Genomic DNA, 15,146 nt, shown 5'->3' with positions numbered 1-15,146 from the left:
CTGAAGACAGACTTAAAAAGAAGTCAGCCTGAAGTGTTTTCTATTGCAAGACATCAGCATCTTTTTTTCACGTTTCGCTCTGTTTTCTAATAACTGGAAATATAAGCTATAATGAATGTTAGGAACTGAATTTTATCTGCACTACATTTCTGGATATGTACAAAAAAGAGTTTTAATGAAGATGATGTACTGTACAAAAACAAGCTTTCATTGATGTTAACTAGTCACGGAGATTGGGAAACATTGACCTCTTTAGGAATACAATGTTTTTTCAGAAAGTGAATGTATGTTTTAACGAAAAGTATTGAGTTCCCATGTTCTAAGGTGATTATAATTTTCTAGATATTTAGGACTTTAATGAGCTGAACTGATGAAAAGTGAGCAGTGAAAGGAAGCAAGGAGAGATAAGGTTTTTGTTAGTTGAAACCTGATGAGAGATGGGAATCTAATCACTCTCTAGGTACACAAATCCCCATTTAATGAGCCTGGGGTCCAAGGTTTAGGTCTGTAACTAGGTGATACCAATATAATACAATCATTATGAACAATTCTATTACTGATAAATTAAACAAGAGCTTTGCGATGTTGAACAAAGGATATTCCATTTCAGCTCGGATGTCATCGAGGCGGTGGGATAATTCAATTAAATCCTCATCCTTGTTTTCATTGAACACCTTCAACTGGATATCGAGCTCCTCTGTCTCTTTCAGCTCCTATATTTTTAATATAAAAATAAACAAAACATTAAGAAATCATAACATCTAAATAAAAATCTATATTTTTTTTCAAACTTGACATTGGTTCCATCATTCTGAAACTGAAGTTTCACTGGGAAACTCAAAGCACAGCTGAATCAAATGCTGAAACAATATGGTGTCATGCAGGAACGTGAAAGTTATATTCTTGACTAAATAATGAATCTCACAAGCTTTTCAATATAGTCCTTCTTCCATTTATTTCTGGAGGAAAAAATCACTAAAGCTTCTTCCTTGGTTATCAGGGGATTGTAGCAAAATTAGATCTGTATTTGGCTAAAATAAGCAAACACCTCTTTAATCAGTGTAAAGATTAATTCCTCCAGGACCTGCCCTAGCCTCTCCTCCTCATGCACACAAGTTTGGAAATGTAAACTTTACAGCTTTAATATTAATCATTTTAAATTAAATATACATGCTGTACAAAGCAAAATGTAACCAAGTTTCTCAAGATATCAATCACTGCTTCACACTAAAGGCACACCATCTGTCTTATAAAATGTCATTTAAGAGTCAAATGCTACATCTAATGCAAATGTTCAGAGGATTGTGCAATTTATAGGTTTCTGAAGCTGAGCAAAGATTAAATTAGCCTGAGTAAGTTATTCTCTGCACTCATATTTTTGCTTAGCTTTTTTATTTTTATTTTTCCGCTGTCATCTTTGAAAAAGGAGGTTCCATTATTATTCACATTCTAGGTCCAAAAGACAAACTAAATAAATAAAATAATAAATACGCTACATTTGCCAAAAGGACAGAATGTTATTAAAGCACTTTAAAAACCAAAACACTTTCCAGAACCATGTGAAAAACAATTACCTCTGCATGAAACAAAAAAAAATCACCCATGCATGACATCATGTAAAAAACAAATTCTGACCATAATAAAAAAGAAAAACCTGTGTTCTTCTAATTAAGCTTAAAAATATCTGTGCCGTTTATAATGATGTGAGCTTGTGTCTTTCTCTTGTTTGAAGCTATTCTCTGAGAACTGTGATTACTGGTGCATGCCCCATGTTTCTGCTTAATGGTCTGCACGTGCCTGGGGAGTTTAAGGATAGAGACTAAATTCATTTAGAAACAACCACAAATCAAACCTTTGGAGCAAACAAGGGCTATTAGGGTTTTGCAGATGCAGTAAGGACACCACAGTGCGATAATACGTCATCAGTGTGTTTTCCCCTTTGTGTTAAGGTATAAAGAATTATAGTGATTTTTTACTTTCCTCCATTAGGACTCCAGATTTGTGTAGGAGCAGTGGAAAAGCCCACTGGATTACAGCAGCCATCGGCACTCACCGGCAGGATCTTCTTCAGACCACAGCGCAGAAACTCATTTCGGAGGTGTATCCTGAAGTCCAGATCGTCAGGCGATGTGACCAGGGCGTTAATTAGCTGCATACATGCCACCTGTGAGAGGAGTTAATCAGACAATTTAAAGCCAGATCAACTAAACCCTCCTTATAAAATCACCATACTGGACCAGAGCCTCGTGACATACAGGAAAGCTGTAAAAGCTCACAACCTTTCTCCTCACAGTAGCCTGCAAACTAGAATAGATGATTAATCTATTAGATTAAACTGATTCATTGTAGTGTAGAATTATAGCTGGGAATTCATTTGCAACTGTCTCTGTCATGTGTAAATACTGTAATGTATATATAGAATACACATATTCAGTGACAGATGTATCCCTAATTGTTCTTATTGTTGAGGACTTTACACTTTCAATAAAAACACTGTACTGTATATTTATAGTCTCAAACCTCCTTATTTCAGAAGGACATGGACACCTTCTAATGGACCAAAGACTGAAACAGCCTCTTGTCCGCCCAGGAGTGGGGGTAGAGAAAACAGAGAGCGGAGCAGTCCATTGAACAACAGTGCATTTTTAATTGATTGATCTGAAGGATGGCAAAGCACAGAAACAAGAGGAAAAGATGCTGATGTACATTAACTGGTCCTAAGTTGGCTCCAGGGATTGTTGTGGGATGACGGAGGATGTTAATTGCACAGAGAAATGTTCTGGAGGCAGAAGATCGATGGGAGCTGAAGGATTCCTTGATTGACATTCGAAAAGTAGTGCATGCCAGTGTGTTTTATTAAGAGGCCACAGGAGATTGTGTCACCCTCCTTTTTCTGAATAGCCTCCAGCGTGTGTTTTTCCTTGATGTTTCACATTAACGCGGATCCAGATAAATGCCCTCAAACCCCGTGAGGAAGTGGTGCATGGCGGAGTGGGTGCTTGTGGTGTCAGAGTGGTGGTGTGAACAAGCCAAGTCAACGTGCAACAGCCAGCGCGCAGGCAGGAGATTTACGGGAGCGAATAGCTGCCATCTGGCACGCCATGTTTTTTGTTCCACTGTGCTAGAGGAACCGTGGGCTCAATGGCTTGTACTAATACAACTGAACAAGAGACCAGAGCAGCTTTTATGGGGCGCGTCAAACCAAATGGATGTGTGCTGAAGCAGATGCACCAGGACTGCGGGAAAGAGACGGCTTCAAGAAGGGTGATGGTGGAAAGACAATTTAAAAGAAGGAGCCATATATCCGGCCGCGGAGAGACCTTCACTTGAGTAATGGATACGGACGAAGAAGCCTTCACTGTAACTTGTAAATCAGGGTTCGGAAGACGCGTAAAACCCATGTTTAATAAATTAAGCCTCACTGGGCATTAGGACTAAAGCTGCACAATGCCCTGAAACTAAGGGCTGGAGGCGCTTGTTTTGCTGTAGTGCTCTAACAAAACAGTCTTCGCTAAGTTTACTTTGTCAAAGTCATTAGGGGTGATCAGAGCCCACAGGCAACTGCTTTGGAAGCTACAGTTACTTTATATCTTTCTCCTTTCTTATGTCCTAATGCACAGCATATGATATAATTAAATGCAGACATACCTAGTCATTATTTTATTTTTATTTTATTTGTCTGAAGAAAAACAATTACACTCTGGCAAGAAGTGTGCTCATATACTGTAGCTAAATGTACAGCCCCGAGGAGGCTTTACCAGGCTAATTAAAAAAAACACTGCTGGGACGGTTTCAAGTTCTGATGCCACCTTCCTTATGATGGAGGAAACCTTAAACCACAGCAAAGCAGATTTTAATGGCATTAGCTAGGCGAGTTCCACAGCCAGATGCAGGTTGAAAGTGTTCAATTTCTTTGAACCCACTGCATCAGGAAGGTACTTTAATTTACTTCACAATTAGCTGAATTGGGTTCCATTACCTGCAGTTCTAAACAAAGAAAATGAAGCTTGGCCATTAAAGGGATTACACTCACACCATAAGATCCCAAACACTTTCTGCCAAACAACTGCATGATTTACCTTGCACTTAATAAATAACTTAATGAAAATCTCTGTTCTCTTTAAAAGAGAAAAAAATACATATTGAACTTGTAATTAAATGTTTTGTTCGGTCTGTGTTAGGCATACGTGCCATAATGAAAGACATCTGGCTGAGAGAGCCTTAGCAGACATGGTCTAAAAACCCTGGAGTCCGAGTGGTGATGCAGGTGGGGGCGCTGCTCCTTTTGGGAGAAACTATGGCTGTAAGAAACTCATACAGAAGCTGGAAAAAGCTGAAGAAAAAGCAAAAATGACAAACAGAAGAGTAAACTTTGAAAGCAGTCATGATGTCTGCTATTCTTCAACTCTAGATTTGAACATCTAATCCATATTTAAAGTAACTTTCTGTATCTTAACACTTTTCTCAATTGTAAACAGTTGCTACAGTAGCAAATGGCACTGCTTATCAGATTTCAGAGGGGTCAGGACAGTTTACAGAGTGAAGGCATGAACAAAGGGGGTTCATTCTCTATACTGGGGTACGACGACACTGTATGTGGGGTCTTCATTCCACTTCTCTGTCTTACCCGATTTTTTAACTGCCAGGACCAAACAACTTCAAGGTAGGCTAGTTCAACAGGTTAAAGGAGAACTTACAGTTACAGAGAATGGGGAATGCTTGTGAGCGATTTAGGTAAGAAACAGAGCAGTACTGTATGTCTCACATGATGTAAGGATCAGGAAGCCTCAGATTTCTGTGATAGACCTGCACTTGCGAGTGGCTGCACTGTCAAATTGCCTCATCCTCCCAGTCACATCTAACCTCAGAGTGAAGATGTATTCGTATCCCGTTCAGACATGGCACTGCGGCTTTCTGCCCAAACAGGCATGACAACAGACAGCAGGGTTCGTAATGCGCAGTCAAGAGACATACAGTATATCGTGATATCAGAGCCAGACATTCCCAGGACATCCACAATAAAATAAAACAAATAAAGTAATTAAGCAAATGCCCCAAAACAGAAGATTACATTTCCAAAACAAAAAAAATAAACACATAAAAGACTAAGGCCTGGACTGGTTATGGACTGACAAGCCCAGCGCCTGAAGGGCTGTTTTCTTTGCCAGAGGTCTCTTCCCTCCAGTGGAAGTCCACCCACCAGGTAGAGGGTTTGGAACTGGTGGATGGGTTAAACTGATTTTTTGGAACCTGACTTCAACAGTTACTTTCACCCTGGGGAGGAAATGTCCCACTTCTCCTCCTTTCTCATCTAATTGAGCCACAGAAGCAGAGCTCAGGAGCTCCTCCACCCACCTGCAGCTGAGCGGCTTCGTGGTTCTCCAGTCCTTCCACGATGGACGCAAATCTCTCCTTGTTATTCCGCTCAGCTGCTATGGTCATAGCTGCAAGGATCTTATCCAGGCTGTAGGTAAAGAAACAAAAAACGCACACACAATAACAGCAAACATGTCTTTATCAGGGAGTGGATGGGACATTGACTTCACCTTTCAAACCCACCCAGTAGAGACCTTCCCAGAACTTCCATTTGCGGCCTTTGTTTTCCTTTTTCATGTCACGCCCCATATCTCTCCTTGTATTTGCTGATCCGTGCATACTGTTCGGCATTCGGGAGCTGTTTCAATCACAAATTCCTCTGGAATCCTATCCAAAGCACACAGCTGCTAAAGGTGGTCCTACAAAGTACTAAATAAAGGGTCTGAATAATCATGTAAATGGGAGATTTCATTTTTTTATTTTTAATACATTTGCAAAAATTCCTGAAAATGTGTTTTCACTTTGTCATTATGGGGTACAATGTGTCGATTGATGGCAAAAAAGAATCAATTCAATCCATTTTGAAATAAGTGTCTTAGGTTCTACAACACAACAAAGTGTGGAAAAAGTGGAGGGGTCTGAATACTTTTTGATTATTTTGAGTTCCTTTTTGAGCATCAGTGCCCAATAAAAAAATATTTTTTTTTTTAATTTGATTTTAGCAGATCAGGTGAAGACACCCCAGCTACTGCATCTCCTTTATCTATTGCACACATGCAACACTGTAAGTCAGAATCCTACAGGAGACCATTTTCAGTTTTTTTCCCCATGTCCCCCACAGTGCAATGAAACATCTGCACAAATGAGGGGCGATAGCTCACAACTAAGCTGCATCTGTGATCTTACCTGCTTAAAACAGATTTGGTCTGGCAATTATTTAACAGGGGAGATCTAAAGAACATATTTAGCTCATTTCTCTTCCAGCCCCCCACAGCTATACAGGAGAAAAAAACCCATTCAACTACATCACTTTGTTACTTCTGTATATATTCTCCACATCTATTCAAATCATTCTAGAGAGAAAAGTCTTTGTATTAAATCATACAGTAGTGTACGGAGCTTACTTCAGACTTTGTTTCTCTTCTTCTAGCAGAAACCTTTTCTAAAAAAAATGTTTCAATTTTAGGGTGATTAAGAAAGCCTGAATCAGGGGCACACGCGATCCCTTTCATGCAAGGGAAATCTGTTCTTCAAAAATAGACACCTGCTTAACTTCTCATCTGCCTGTTTGATGTTGTCACTTACAATAGTATCAAAACACTTCCACTGCTGTTACATCTGCTCCAAGAGGGTTTTAGGTACAAAATGAAATGTCAGCCTTTTCTGGCACTGCTGCTGCTGAAATGTGTATAATATTGCCCTATACAAAAGAACATTTAAAAACATAACTGTATTAATAGGAATACATACATACATTATTTTATTGGGCTAGTGAAATATTAAGTCTGAAATGTGCAATCTTAAAGAGAGAACCAGCTTTAAGGAAAGCTACGTAAAATAGTCCTGGCAGTTTTCAGTGATCTTGCACACCGGGTGCTCACAGTCACTTGGCTGAACAAAAGCAAAACTCAGAACCCACTCACACGTCATTTGTGACATGCATTTTTATTTTTTCGTTACATGTCATTTTATGCTGCAGTGCTTATTCATCTGGCGTTTTAATTCAAAAGAACTTTTGATGCTGTCTTAAAATCATCTTGGTACCGTCTCGGTAACTGGATTCAATCTGTGATACGCCAGCATACCTGCGTGTCCGCAGACGACAACACCGGGCAATTTCACACATCACATGTACAGTAACGTACAGCTATGTCTGATTGGAGGCTAAGGAATTCATTTAGGCACACTTGAAAGTTTAATCTAAAATGCAGAATAAAAGCCCAGAATGTTTCAGTAAAATCTTCTGTGATCGTCTTGATTTATTTGTGTCACGTTCTATTTTGGTGATCTACTACACAGGTTGTAAGACAATATGGTCTGATTGATTACTAAGTAATATTCTGTTAACTGAATCATATTGCAGAAGAAAGAAAACTACTTTAATTATACAGGTAGAAAGAAAAGCAATTTGATGATAATGAGAATTGCGGATAAAACAATATCGCCTTCACTTACTTTAAAAAATACTTACCAAAACCAAAGATATTTAAGAGAATGTATTCTGTGTTAGCTTTTGCATTTTTAAATGTGTCGTATTAAAGATGTTAACTACAGTAGTGGCTTACATGTTCTCCTCTCCAATAATGCAGACTGCAGAGAGGACTTTGACGATCTCGGTCATCATGTTAGTTTGTTTCGGGTCAATAGCTCTGGCCAGAAGTAACAGGCTCCGCTCATCTCCCAGGATCCTTTGCAGGCCATACTAAAATAAATACATAAAGATGTTTTTAAACTCCAGTAACCACAAGCGGTCTGTGAAATGTCTCAGGCTGGTAGCATATCTTGAGATCATCGTTGTATTTCTATTCAGTTTCGGACAGGGAAAATTGAAGCGGTACACTGGGACACTGAGCAAAAGCAACAAGATCAAAAAGAGAAGAAATAGGAAAATTCTTTATGACACATCCTAGGGGACCTTTAGAAAAGCACATGCCCTTTCATTCATGCCCTATGAAAATTAAATGAGGTAGTATCACCTTTTTTTGTCTGTGATCTTAGGTTTTAAACCTCAAGCCACACCAGAAGGCAGTATTGTGTTTTTCAAAATAAGAGTATTGCCCAAATCCATATCTGCAGTGCATGCATTAACACTGAATCTTCGTTAAGAATGTTCATTCAGAATCTCATTCACAGCAGTCTTAGAGGAAAGTTTTACTGCAGAACCATATTTTGAATCTTTAAATACAGTATTAGTTCTGGTTTCAAGTAAACCAAGATAGAAAACAAAATGCACGGCTTTTTTCCTTTCATAATTATTTCACATTTAATGAGATATACAACCAAAACTTTAAAGAGCTGAGGCTTTCTCTGCACACAGCACAGCACCACAGCAGAATTAGCCATGATTGTTGAGGAACAGCACTGTGCAAGGCGGTGGGAGAAAATGAAGATTGTGATGAATTAATCCAATTCAGGACAGGCCTGCAGGGACAAAGAAACATTTTATTGTACCTTTAATCCCTCCTGCTCTTAGGATGACCTAGTCGAGTTTTGGGATTTTGCAAGAGAAAGCAATTTCTGGTCAATAGGAACTTAATGGTTGATAGAATCAAGGGACACAGTGCTATTTAGAAAAATCTCTTGAAAAATGATACCAAGGTTTCCAAAGGAAAAAAAAAACACAAAAAAGAAAATGGAGGGAATGAGTTATAGTGTCTGCAGAGCCAGAACGGTACCAGTTTAATTTTACACACAGAACTCAGTAATGTGTGCCTTTGGGCGACAATGTCACACTCCGCCAGTCTATGATGACTTATCCTGTAATGCACACAGCATGGCCTGGTTTTCAGGTACTCAGAGGGGGTCCTACACAAACCTGCAAACTTTTGTTTCCAGCTTTAATTTATTCCACCTGCATCTTGATTTTTCAGGTACTGGCCTGGTAGTGGATGAACAAGCTCTAATTTGATCAATTCATAACCAGCAGGCCTACACTACACCCTTCCAGGCAGTAAGGACCGAGTCAGCTGACATATTTCAGGTGAAGGGAATCTTTATGACTTCTGTCTGGCTCATACAGCAACAGAAATCTGAAGTCTTAAAAGAAACTGAAACACAGAAGTGCAAAAATAAAGAAACATAATTATAATTAAAAATACCTCAAATTATTAATTGATCTTCTATCAGGCTAAGATGCCTTTTTGCAAGAAATATTGCATAATCTCTCAAGTGACCTACAGTATAAATAAACAGATTGAAAAATGCTGAGTGTGAACAAAGAATGTGGGAGCAAGTGTTTTAATTTGTACTGTTTTAATTCCACCTTGGTTTGTTACAGAACTTGGTCAGAATGACATGGTGTGGCAATGTACTTGGGACTGCATTATTCACCTCAAATATGAGGAAGAGTTGCTCTGGTGAATCTGACCAGTATCTTGAGAACATGTGCTTATCTGCAAGGGCTAAAGACCTACTGACTGTCTAGTAGATTGACAGTCCAGAGTACCTTCATTAAGGTACAAAACTGCAATATTACTTTAGATGGAGATAAAGAAAATTAATGTTTGAAATAGTGTAGCAGATTACAGCATTTGTTTCACTTACTACTTCAGAAGATGAAATGTAAGTCTGTAAAACATGTTTTGAGGTTGAAAGAAAATATCTATTATGTAAACACATTTGTGGTTCATTTACCAAACACCCTGTGACAAAGGATACTTTAACAGTGAGGCTGCCCAGCTGGTTTTGAATATCTCACAGAACGAGAGCAGCTGTGGTTAAAGCCAATGGAGTGCAAACACGTTTCAGCAGTTTAAATAATTCACAATTGAAAGCTTTATCAAAAGATCCATTTTATAGAAATCCATTCAGCCTTTTGTGACCAGGAATCAGAAGAGAGATGGCAATGTCTTTGGGAAAAGCAGAATTTCTATGCTAGATTATTCTGGGGTTTATTAAAGATGAAATAAAGGCCAGGGAATCCAGACCTCCCAAACCAAAAACGCACCTTGTTGTTCATAAAAGCTTTCAGGCACTGAATAAGTTTGTGCTGATTCCTCTTGTCAATGCTTTCTTGCCTGGAGGAAGAGAGCAAGAAAAAGAAAGAGTGAGCCAAGATGAGGCAATGATGTCCATCCTTGAGAAATGAATGTTATATTTTCTGTGAAGACTACGTTTCTTACTGCTTTTTGTCCAGGAGCTTCTCCAGAACGTCCAACAGCAGTCCCAGGCCTTCATGTCCAAAGTTATTAACCCAGCTGGGGAAAGAAAGATGTCAAGCATTAGACTTGAACCAACATCATTAAATAGCTTCAATTTGTTGCTGCCGCACTAAATGAAAATTACTCTAATTTTCACTGTCTCAATGTTCTCTCTCCCTGTTTTTTTTCCCTTCTACACCAATAGTGGAGGTAACCCGAGGGAGTAACTACTGTTTAGTTTGAAAGCTTGTCTGCGCCCATATTGAATTACAGAGCCACAGCGTGTGTTTCTCTTTCTCAAAAAAGAGAATGAGACTGACTAATGGTTTGTCTTGGAAGGAAGCTGTAAATATTTGTTGAAAACATTTTTTTTATCTTGTTTCTGTTTGTTTCAATATGTAAACATCGATCTAAAAAAAAGCACAGGACCATAAACACATTGACTGCTCTGTACAGCTCTATGGATCACCACAATTCCAGCCTCACCATTTTCATTGTTCATGATTCATGTGCAACACATCATTCCCTTGTGAAGTCAACAGGATTCTTAGCAAGCAGAAGTCATTTGTCTTTACTGTTCATGTATCCTTTTTTTAGCCTAAAAGGCAGTGCATGCCATCAGTAACGCTGCTGCAAGTATAATATAAAATCAGTAGTTAAAAATAATGGAATCACACAAACAAAATAAAATGCCCTTCCGTCCCAGTTCAGAAGTCACCGTTAAATTTCAAATAATTTATCAAAGATGCTTTCATTTTAGCTTGCCTGGATAGACTCCGGCTTCCCCCGTGAACCTATATTGGATGAAGCAGTTAGTAATGGATGGATGGACCTCCATTTTCAAAACTTGCTAATTAGGTTGTTTTTTAATTCAATGTCTTTGTATTTTGACAAGGCCAGAAGCGGACGTCTCACTTTCTCCCCATTTAAATTCCTGTCAATCAAATGAAGAGTCTATTTCTAATTAGAAATTATATCTGTTTCACATCCTTCAGAAGTAAAAAGCCACAGAGCTGCAAGGCCTAGAAATGTCAATAGGAATTAGGAACTTGAGCGCTGCCAAGCGCTGGAAAGATGTTTCCACGTGCAAGAGCTGCACCCTGACACTTGCCAGATGGGTCTGTAGTTGCATCAGCAATTTCCAAGTGAATTGAGGACATCCACAACTTCAACAAGATACTCATAAAAGATCATGCAACCTGGTAAAAAAAACCTTTAAATCACGTTGCTACTGAAGGAAACAGTTGATCCATAAGGTATCCAACAAGTTTCTCTCTTGTTATCTGAAAGCTGAGGGTTGGATTGAGGACTGAGATGTGGGGAAATGGAGTGGCTTGGAAAAATCCTCCTGCCTACGACAAGCACATCAGTATCTACACCAGTAAATAGGATGCAGAAATGATTCAATAAAAGTCCATGCGGGACATCATTATTCACAGAAGAAACGGTGCCCTTCATTTTACATTCTCATGATGGATTTCCTGAGTCGGGCACAAGTGCTTCACATGCATTGTGCCAGGCAGAACTTTGCAGCTACAGTATGCAAACCCCATGAGGCTGCTGCTCAGCCATGCTAACGCATCACAGAGCGCAGACACACCGGCAGTGACATATGCTGCATTCACATTTTAATCATTTCGTATGAAGAAGTCTAAATCTTAATTATTTATAGTTTGCCTCTGAAAACGCCCACCCCGACGCTCTAAAGCCTGTGTCCCACAGCAAAGTGCTTAACATATGCAAGATGGATGATGCAGTAATCAATACAGAATTGCAAGCGATAATTGGCTATAAACCACACCATGTCGAGAGACTGCAAATGATCCACTTCAGACAGGCCTGCTCTCTGCTCTATCTGATTAACAGGATGATGCTGGAGATGTCCATGATTACATCCAGATTATGTTATTAACATTACTTATTTGAAGCCCAAGAGTGTCAATAAAACAAAATACATAGAGCAATTTGTTGCATTATGGAACATAACTCAATGATTTATCTTCCCATTTGAGGACAATTTTACTCAATAACGGCATGTATATTAAAGTCATTTGTATTGACAATCAGTGTCACAAACAGCCCTCTATTAGCTTTGATGTGTGTTCGCCTACGGCAAAGCTTGGTGGTAAAGTAAGGTATATTCAAATCTGCTTTGAAATTTACAGTGAATTACAAACACTTCAAGCCCCTGCACACCATTATTCAATATTCATTACTAGGCAACCAAACCTAATTTGCAACTTATTACTATTTGCTCTACAGTATATTATTATGATCTGCTTTGTTAATAAAACAAAACAGTATAATGTTGAAAATTTATAACTGTCTGTTTACTAAGCGCTTACAGTTTAATGTTTGCTCTTTCACTTCATGCTGCTTTTAGTGGCTCATCACATACAAACATAGTTAAACAGAGAGAGAATAAAGAAAAATGAGCTTTCCAAGAACATCCTGTTTTCCTTGTTTAAATGAGGATTGTTGCTGCTAAGCATCTAATCTGAACATCACATTAAGGAAGCAGTAGGAGAAGAGGAAAGAAATCAGTCAGAAAAAATAATAAAGGATGCACGCGGGGTGGATACAACAGGTGAGGAATCCTTTCCTTCCCAGAATAAGAAGCTGCTCTTCAAAGTCATGGAGTCACGGAGTCAACACACTCAGTGCCCCCAGCTGGAGCTCAAAATGGTGTCATAATCCATCTCTCTCGCTCCTCTCCCCAGCCTTTTAATTGAGGGTCAAGGTGCACAGCAGTCTTCTCAAAGACAACATGCATTCATGAACGGGGCACAACACATCACCAACAGCTTTCAGCATAGCTAATGGATGTAATCTGTGTTTTGCTTTAACTCTAACAGATTAGGCACCAGGACTGTGTGCGCTGCAGAGAAAATTATCATGCGATTCAGACGTGCTGCTCAGAGCACCCTGAAAATCACGACCGTATTCTTAAGACACCATGGTCAAAGTGTTCTGTCTCTTTAAATAGGCTTAATAGCAAATTCATGAAAAAAGCATGTAAATACAAATGTAATTCCTGAGAAGATAAAACCAATAGTTTGATTTATTTATGGGTGTGTTCAATTATTTAGTGCATGTGGAATATGAGTGGTGGGAGGTGGGGGATTCTTGTATCCAGGTAAAGATGATGCAACTGGGATTGATTCCAAGATACGCTTGTAACATGACTCAAATGCCGTTATTAAAAATAGAACAATTTAAAACTCGTAACCTGACAGCAGAAACTCTGGCTAATAGTTAAATAGGCTTCCCTTGTGTGTTGTTACATGCTTTTATCAGTATAACCACAGACTACTGTACCTTCCCACCACTGGGAAAGCTGCCATGTTCATTTTCCAAAAGTGGGCAAAGCTGAATAGCAATGTGTTCTGACCCAGGAGTGAGTGCTTGTGCTCTCTGAGCTTCCAGTGTGCATTTGTTAGAGTACAGCAGTACAGGACGGACAGAGAGAGAGCCTTGCATCTGGGAATGCCATATGCATCACGAGAAGTTCACACCCTTATTCAGTGCTGATGCTGAGTACTTCTGTGTATCCTCTTGCTTGATTCACTGCTTAACCCTGAGATTTTTATTTGCACTTTGAAAAAAAATTCTTAATCATGACATATCGAAGGGAATCATTCTATACAGTCTCCACATTTGCAAAAGAATCGTTACAAATAGCCAAATTGACATAAAACCATGTCTAACATCTTCGCATAATGTACTGCAGTATATACTATGTCAGGTTAAAAAACATAAGTAATCTTCTGTTATATGATAAAGTAACATTGACCAACTGAAAGAAACAACATTTATCACAGGTTTATAGTAATCTGTTAAAATATACATGAATCCCTCATTTGCATCCAGAGGATTCCTGCACCTTCTCTCTCTGCCTCCATGATCATATCGCCACACTGTAACGAAACCGGCAATAAATCTGTCAGAGCCTGTAAAGCTGCCTCCAGCCTGGCCTGTCATTCCCCACACTGTCGACACAGAACCTGGAGTTTTCATTACAAAATAAAGACAAGAGCATGTTGAGATGTGGATGATAGGTATGACTGAACTGCGATACTTTCAGGAATCATGTAAAATCCTGAAGCAAAATGAAAAACAGGATCCAAATTGTCATTGAAAAAGTCTGCTTTACTAAGCCACTGTTGGTTTTGTAATTCTTGTTTTTACAGTATTTAATTTTTGTTGTTATACACATGGAATATGGTTTGGTTCATATTAACATCCTGCCCATGATACAGACACACTAAGTACAGGGCCATTACAAGCATAGCTTGCAGTTTATACACTGTATACACTGTATGTTTGTTATTGATAAACAAACAGTTCTTGTCCACTCAGGTAGTCTGCTGATAAAAAAAGGCTTTCTTCAGGCCTCTTGTGAAATAAACAGGTAAAACATGCTGAAGAAAATTCTTCTTTAATTAGACCAATTACTTTTCTTAGACTGTGGTGACAAATGCACTAACGTAGCACCAACACCAATGTTATTAATGGATTTGATGATAAAGTCACATCTATTTACTGCCTTTCACAGTACTGAAAACACATTTGCAAAGCAGTAATGGGTACTCTCGTGTTCTGCAGGGTGCAGTCTCTGTCCCACAACACATTGACATCCAGCTGTACAATCAAGGGACCTAAGCTACTGTATGTCATTCTTTATTATTCAATCTCTTGGAGGTGTCATAAATTGCACAGATTTGCAAGATCTCTACAAAATCAACATTTAAGGTTTACATCTTTGTAGAGGTCTTTTTTTGCTTATTATTTTTCTTTAAATGCTTTACACACTCATGTCATATGTACAATGCAGAATATTTGACAATGATGCCAGCAGTGATGTGCAAGATGGATCAGATGGTCTCAACCCCTTTGAAAACTTTTATATGCTCTAACATGCTAGGAAGCAAATAAAAGAATAGAGCCTTTACAAAACAAAAAGTAGAAGTC

The 15,146-nt window shown here is 38.8% G+C and overlaps 1 protein-coding gene across 9 annotated transcripts in view; it reads right to left on the bottom strand.

Annotated features, from left to right (window-relative positions):
• diaph2 (diaphanous-related formin 2) overlaps window positions 1–15,146 on the bottom strand; it is a 488,074-nt gene that overhangs the window by 322,562 nt on the left and 150,366 nt on the right. For all 9 annotated transcript variants that reach the window (XM_088597461.1, XM_088597456.1, XM_088597458.1 and 6 more), the window contains 6 exons: window positions 10,158–10,232; window positions 9,983–10,052; window positions 7,602–7,738; window positions 5,356–5,464; window positions 2,054–2,164; window positions 601–713 (listed from right to left, as the gene is read on the bottom strand). In XM_088597461.1, coding sequence (XP_088453587.1) covers window positions 601–713; window positions 2,054–2,164; window positions 5,356–5,464; window positions 7,602–7,738; window positions 9,983–10,052; window positions 10,158–10,232 — 615 coding nt within the window. The remainder of the gene's footprint in view (window positions 1–600; window positions 714–2,053; window positions 2,165–5,355; window positions 5,465–7,601; window positions 7,739–9,982; window positions 10,053–10,157; window positions 10,233–15,146) is intronic.

Source organism: Lepisosteus platostomus, chromosome 10 (assembly GCF_059453375.1).
Source record: "Lepisosteus platostomus isolate fLepPlt1 chromosome 10, fLepPlt1.hap1, whole genome shotgun sequence".
NCBI classification, from domain to species: domain Eukaryota; kingdom Metazoa; phylum Chordata; class Actinopteri; order Semionotiformes; family Lepisosteidae; genus Lepisosteus; species Lepisosteus platostomus.
Note: the sequence above shows the minus strand (reverse complement) of the source record. Positions and strands in the feature narration are given on the sequence as shown.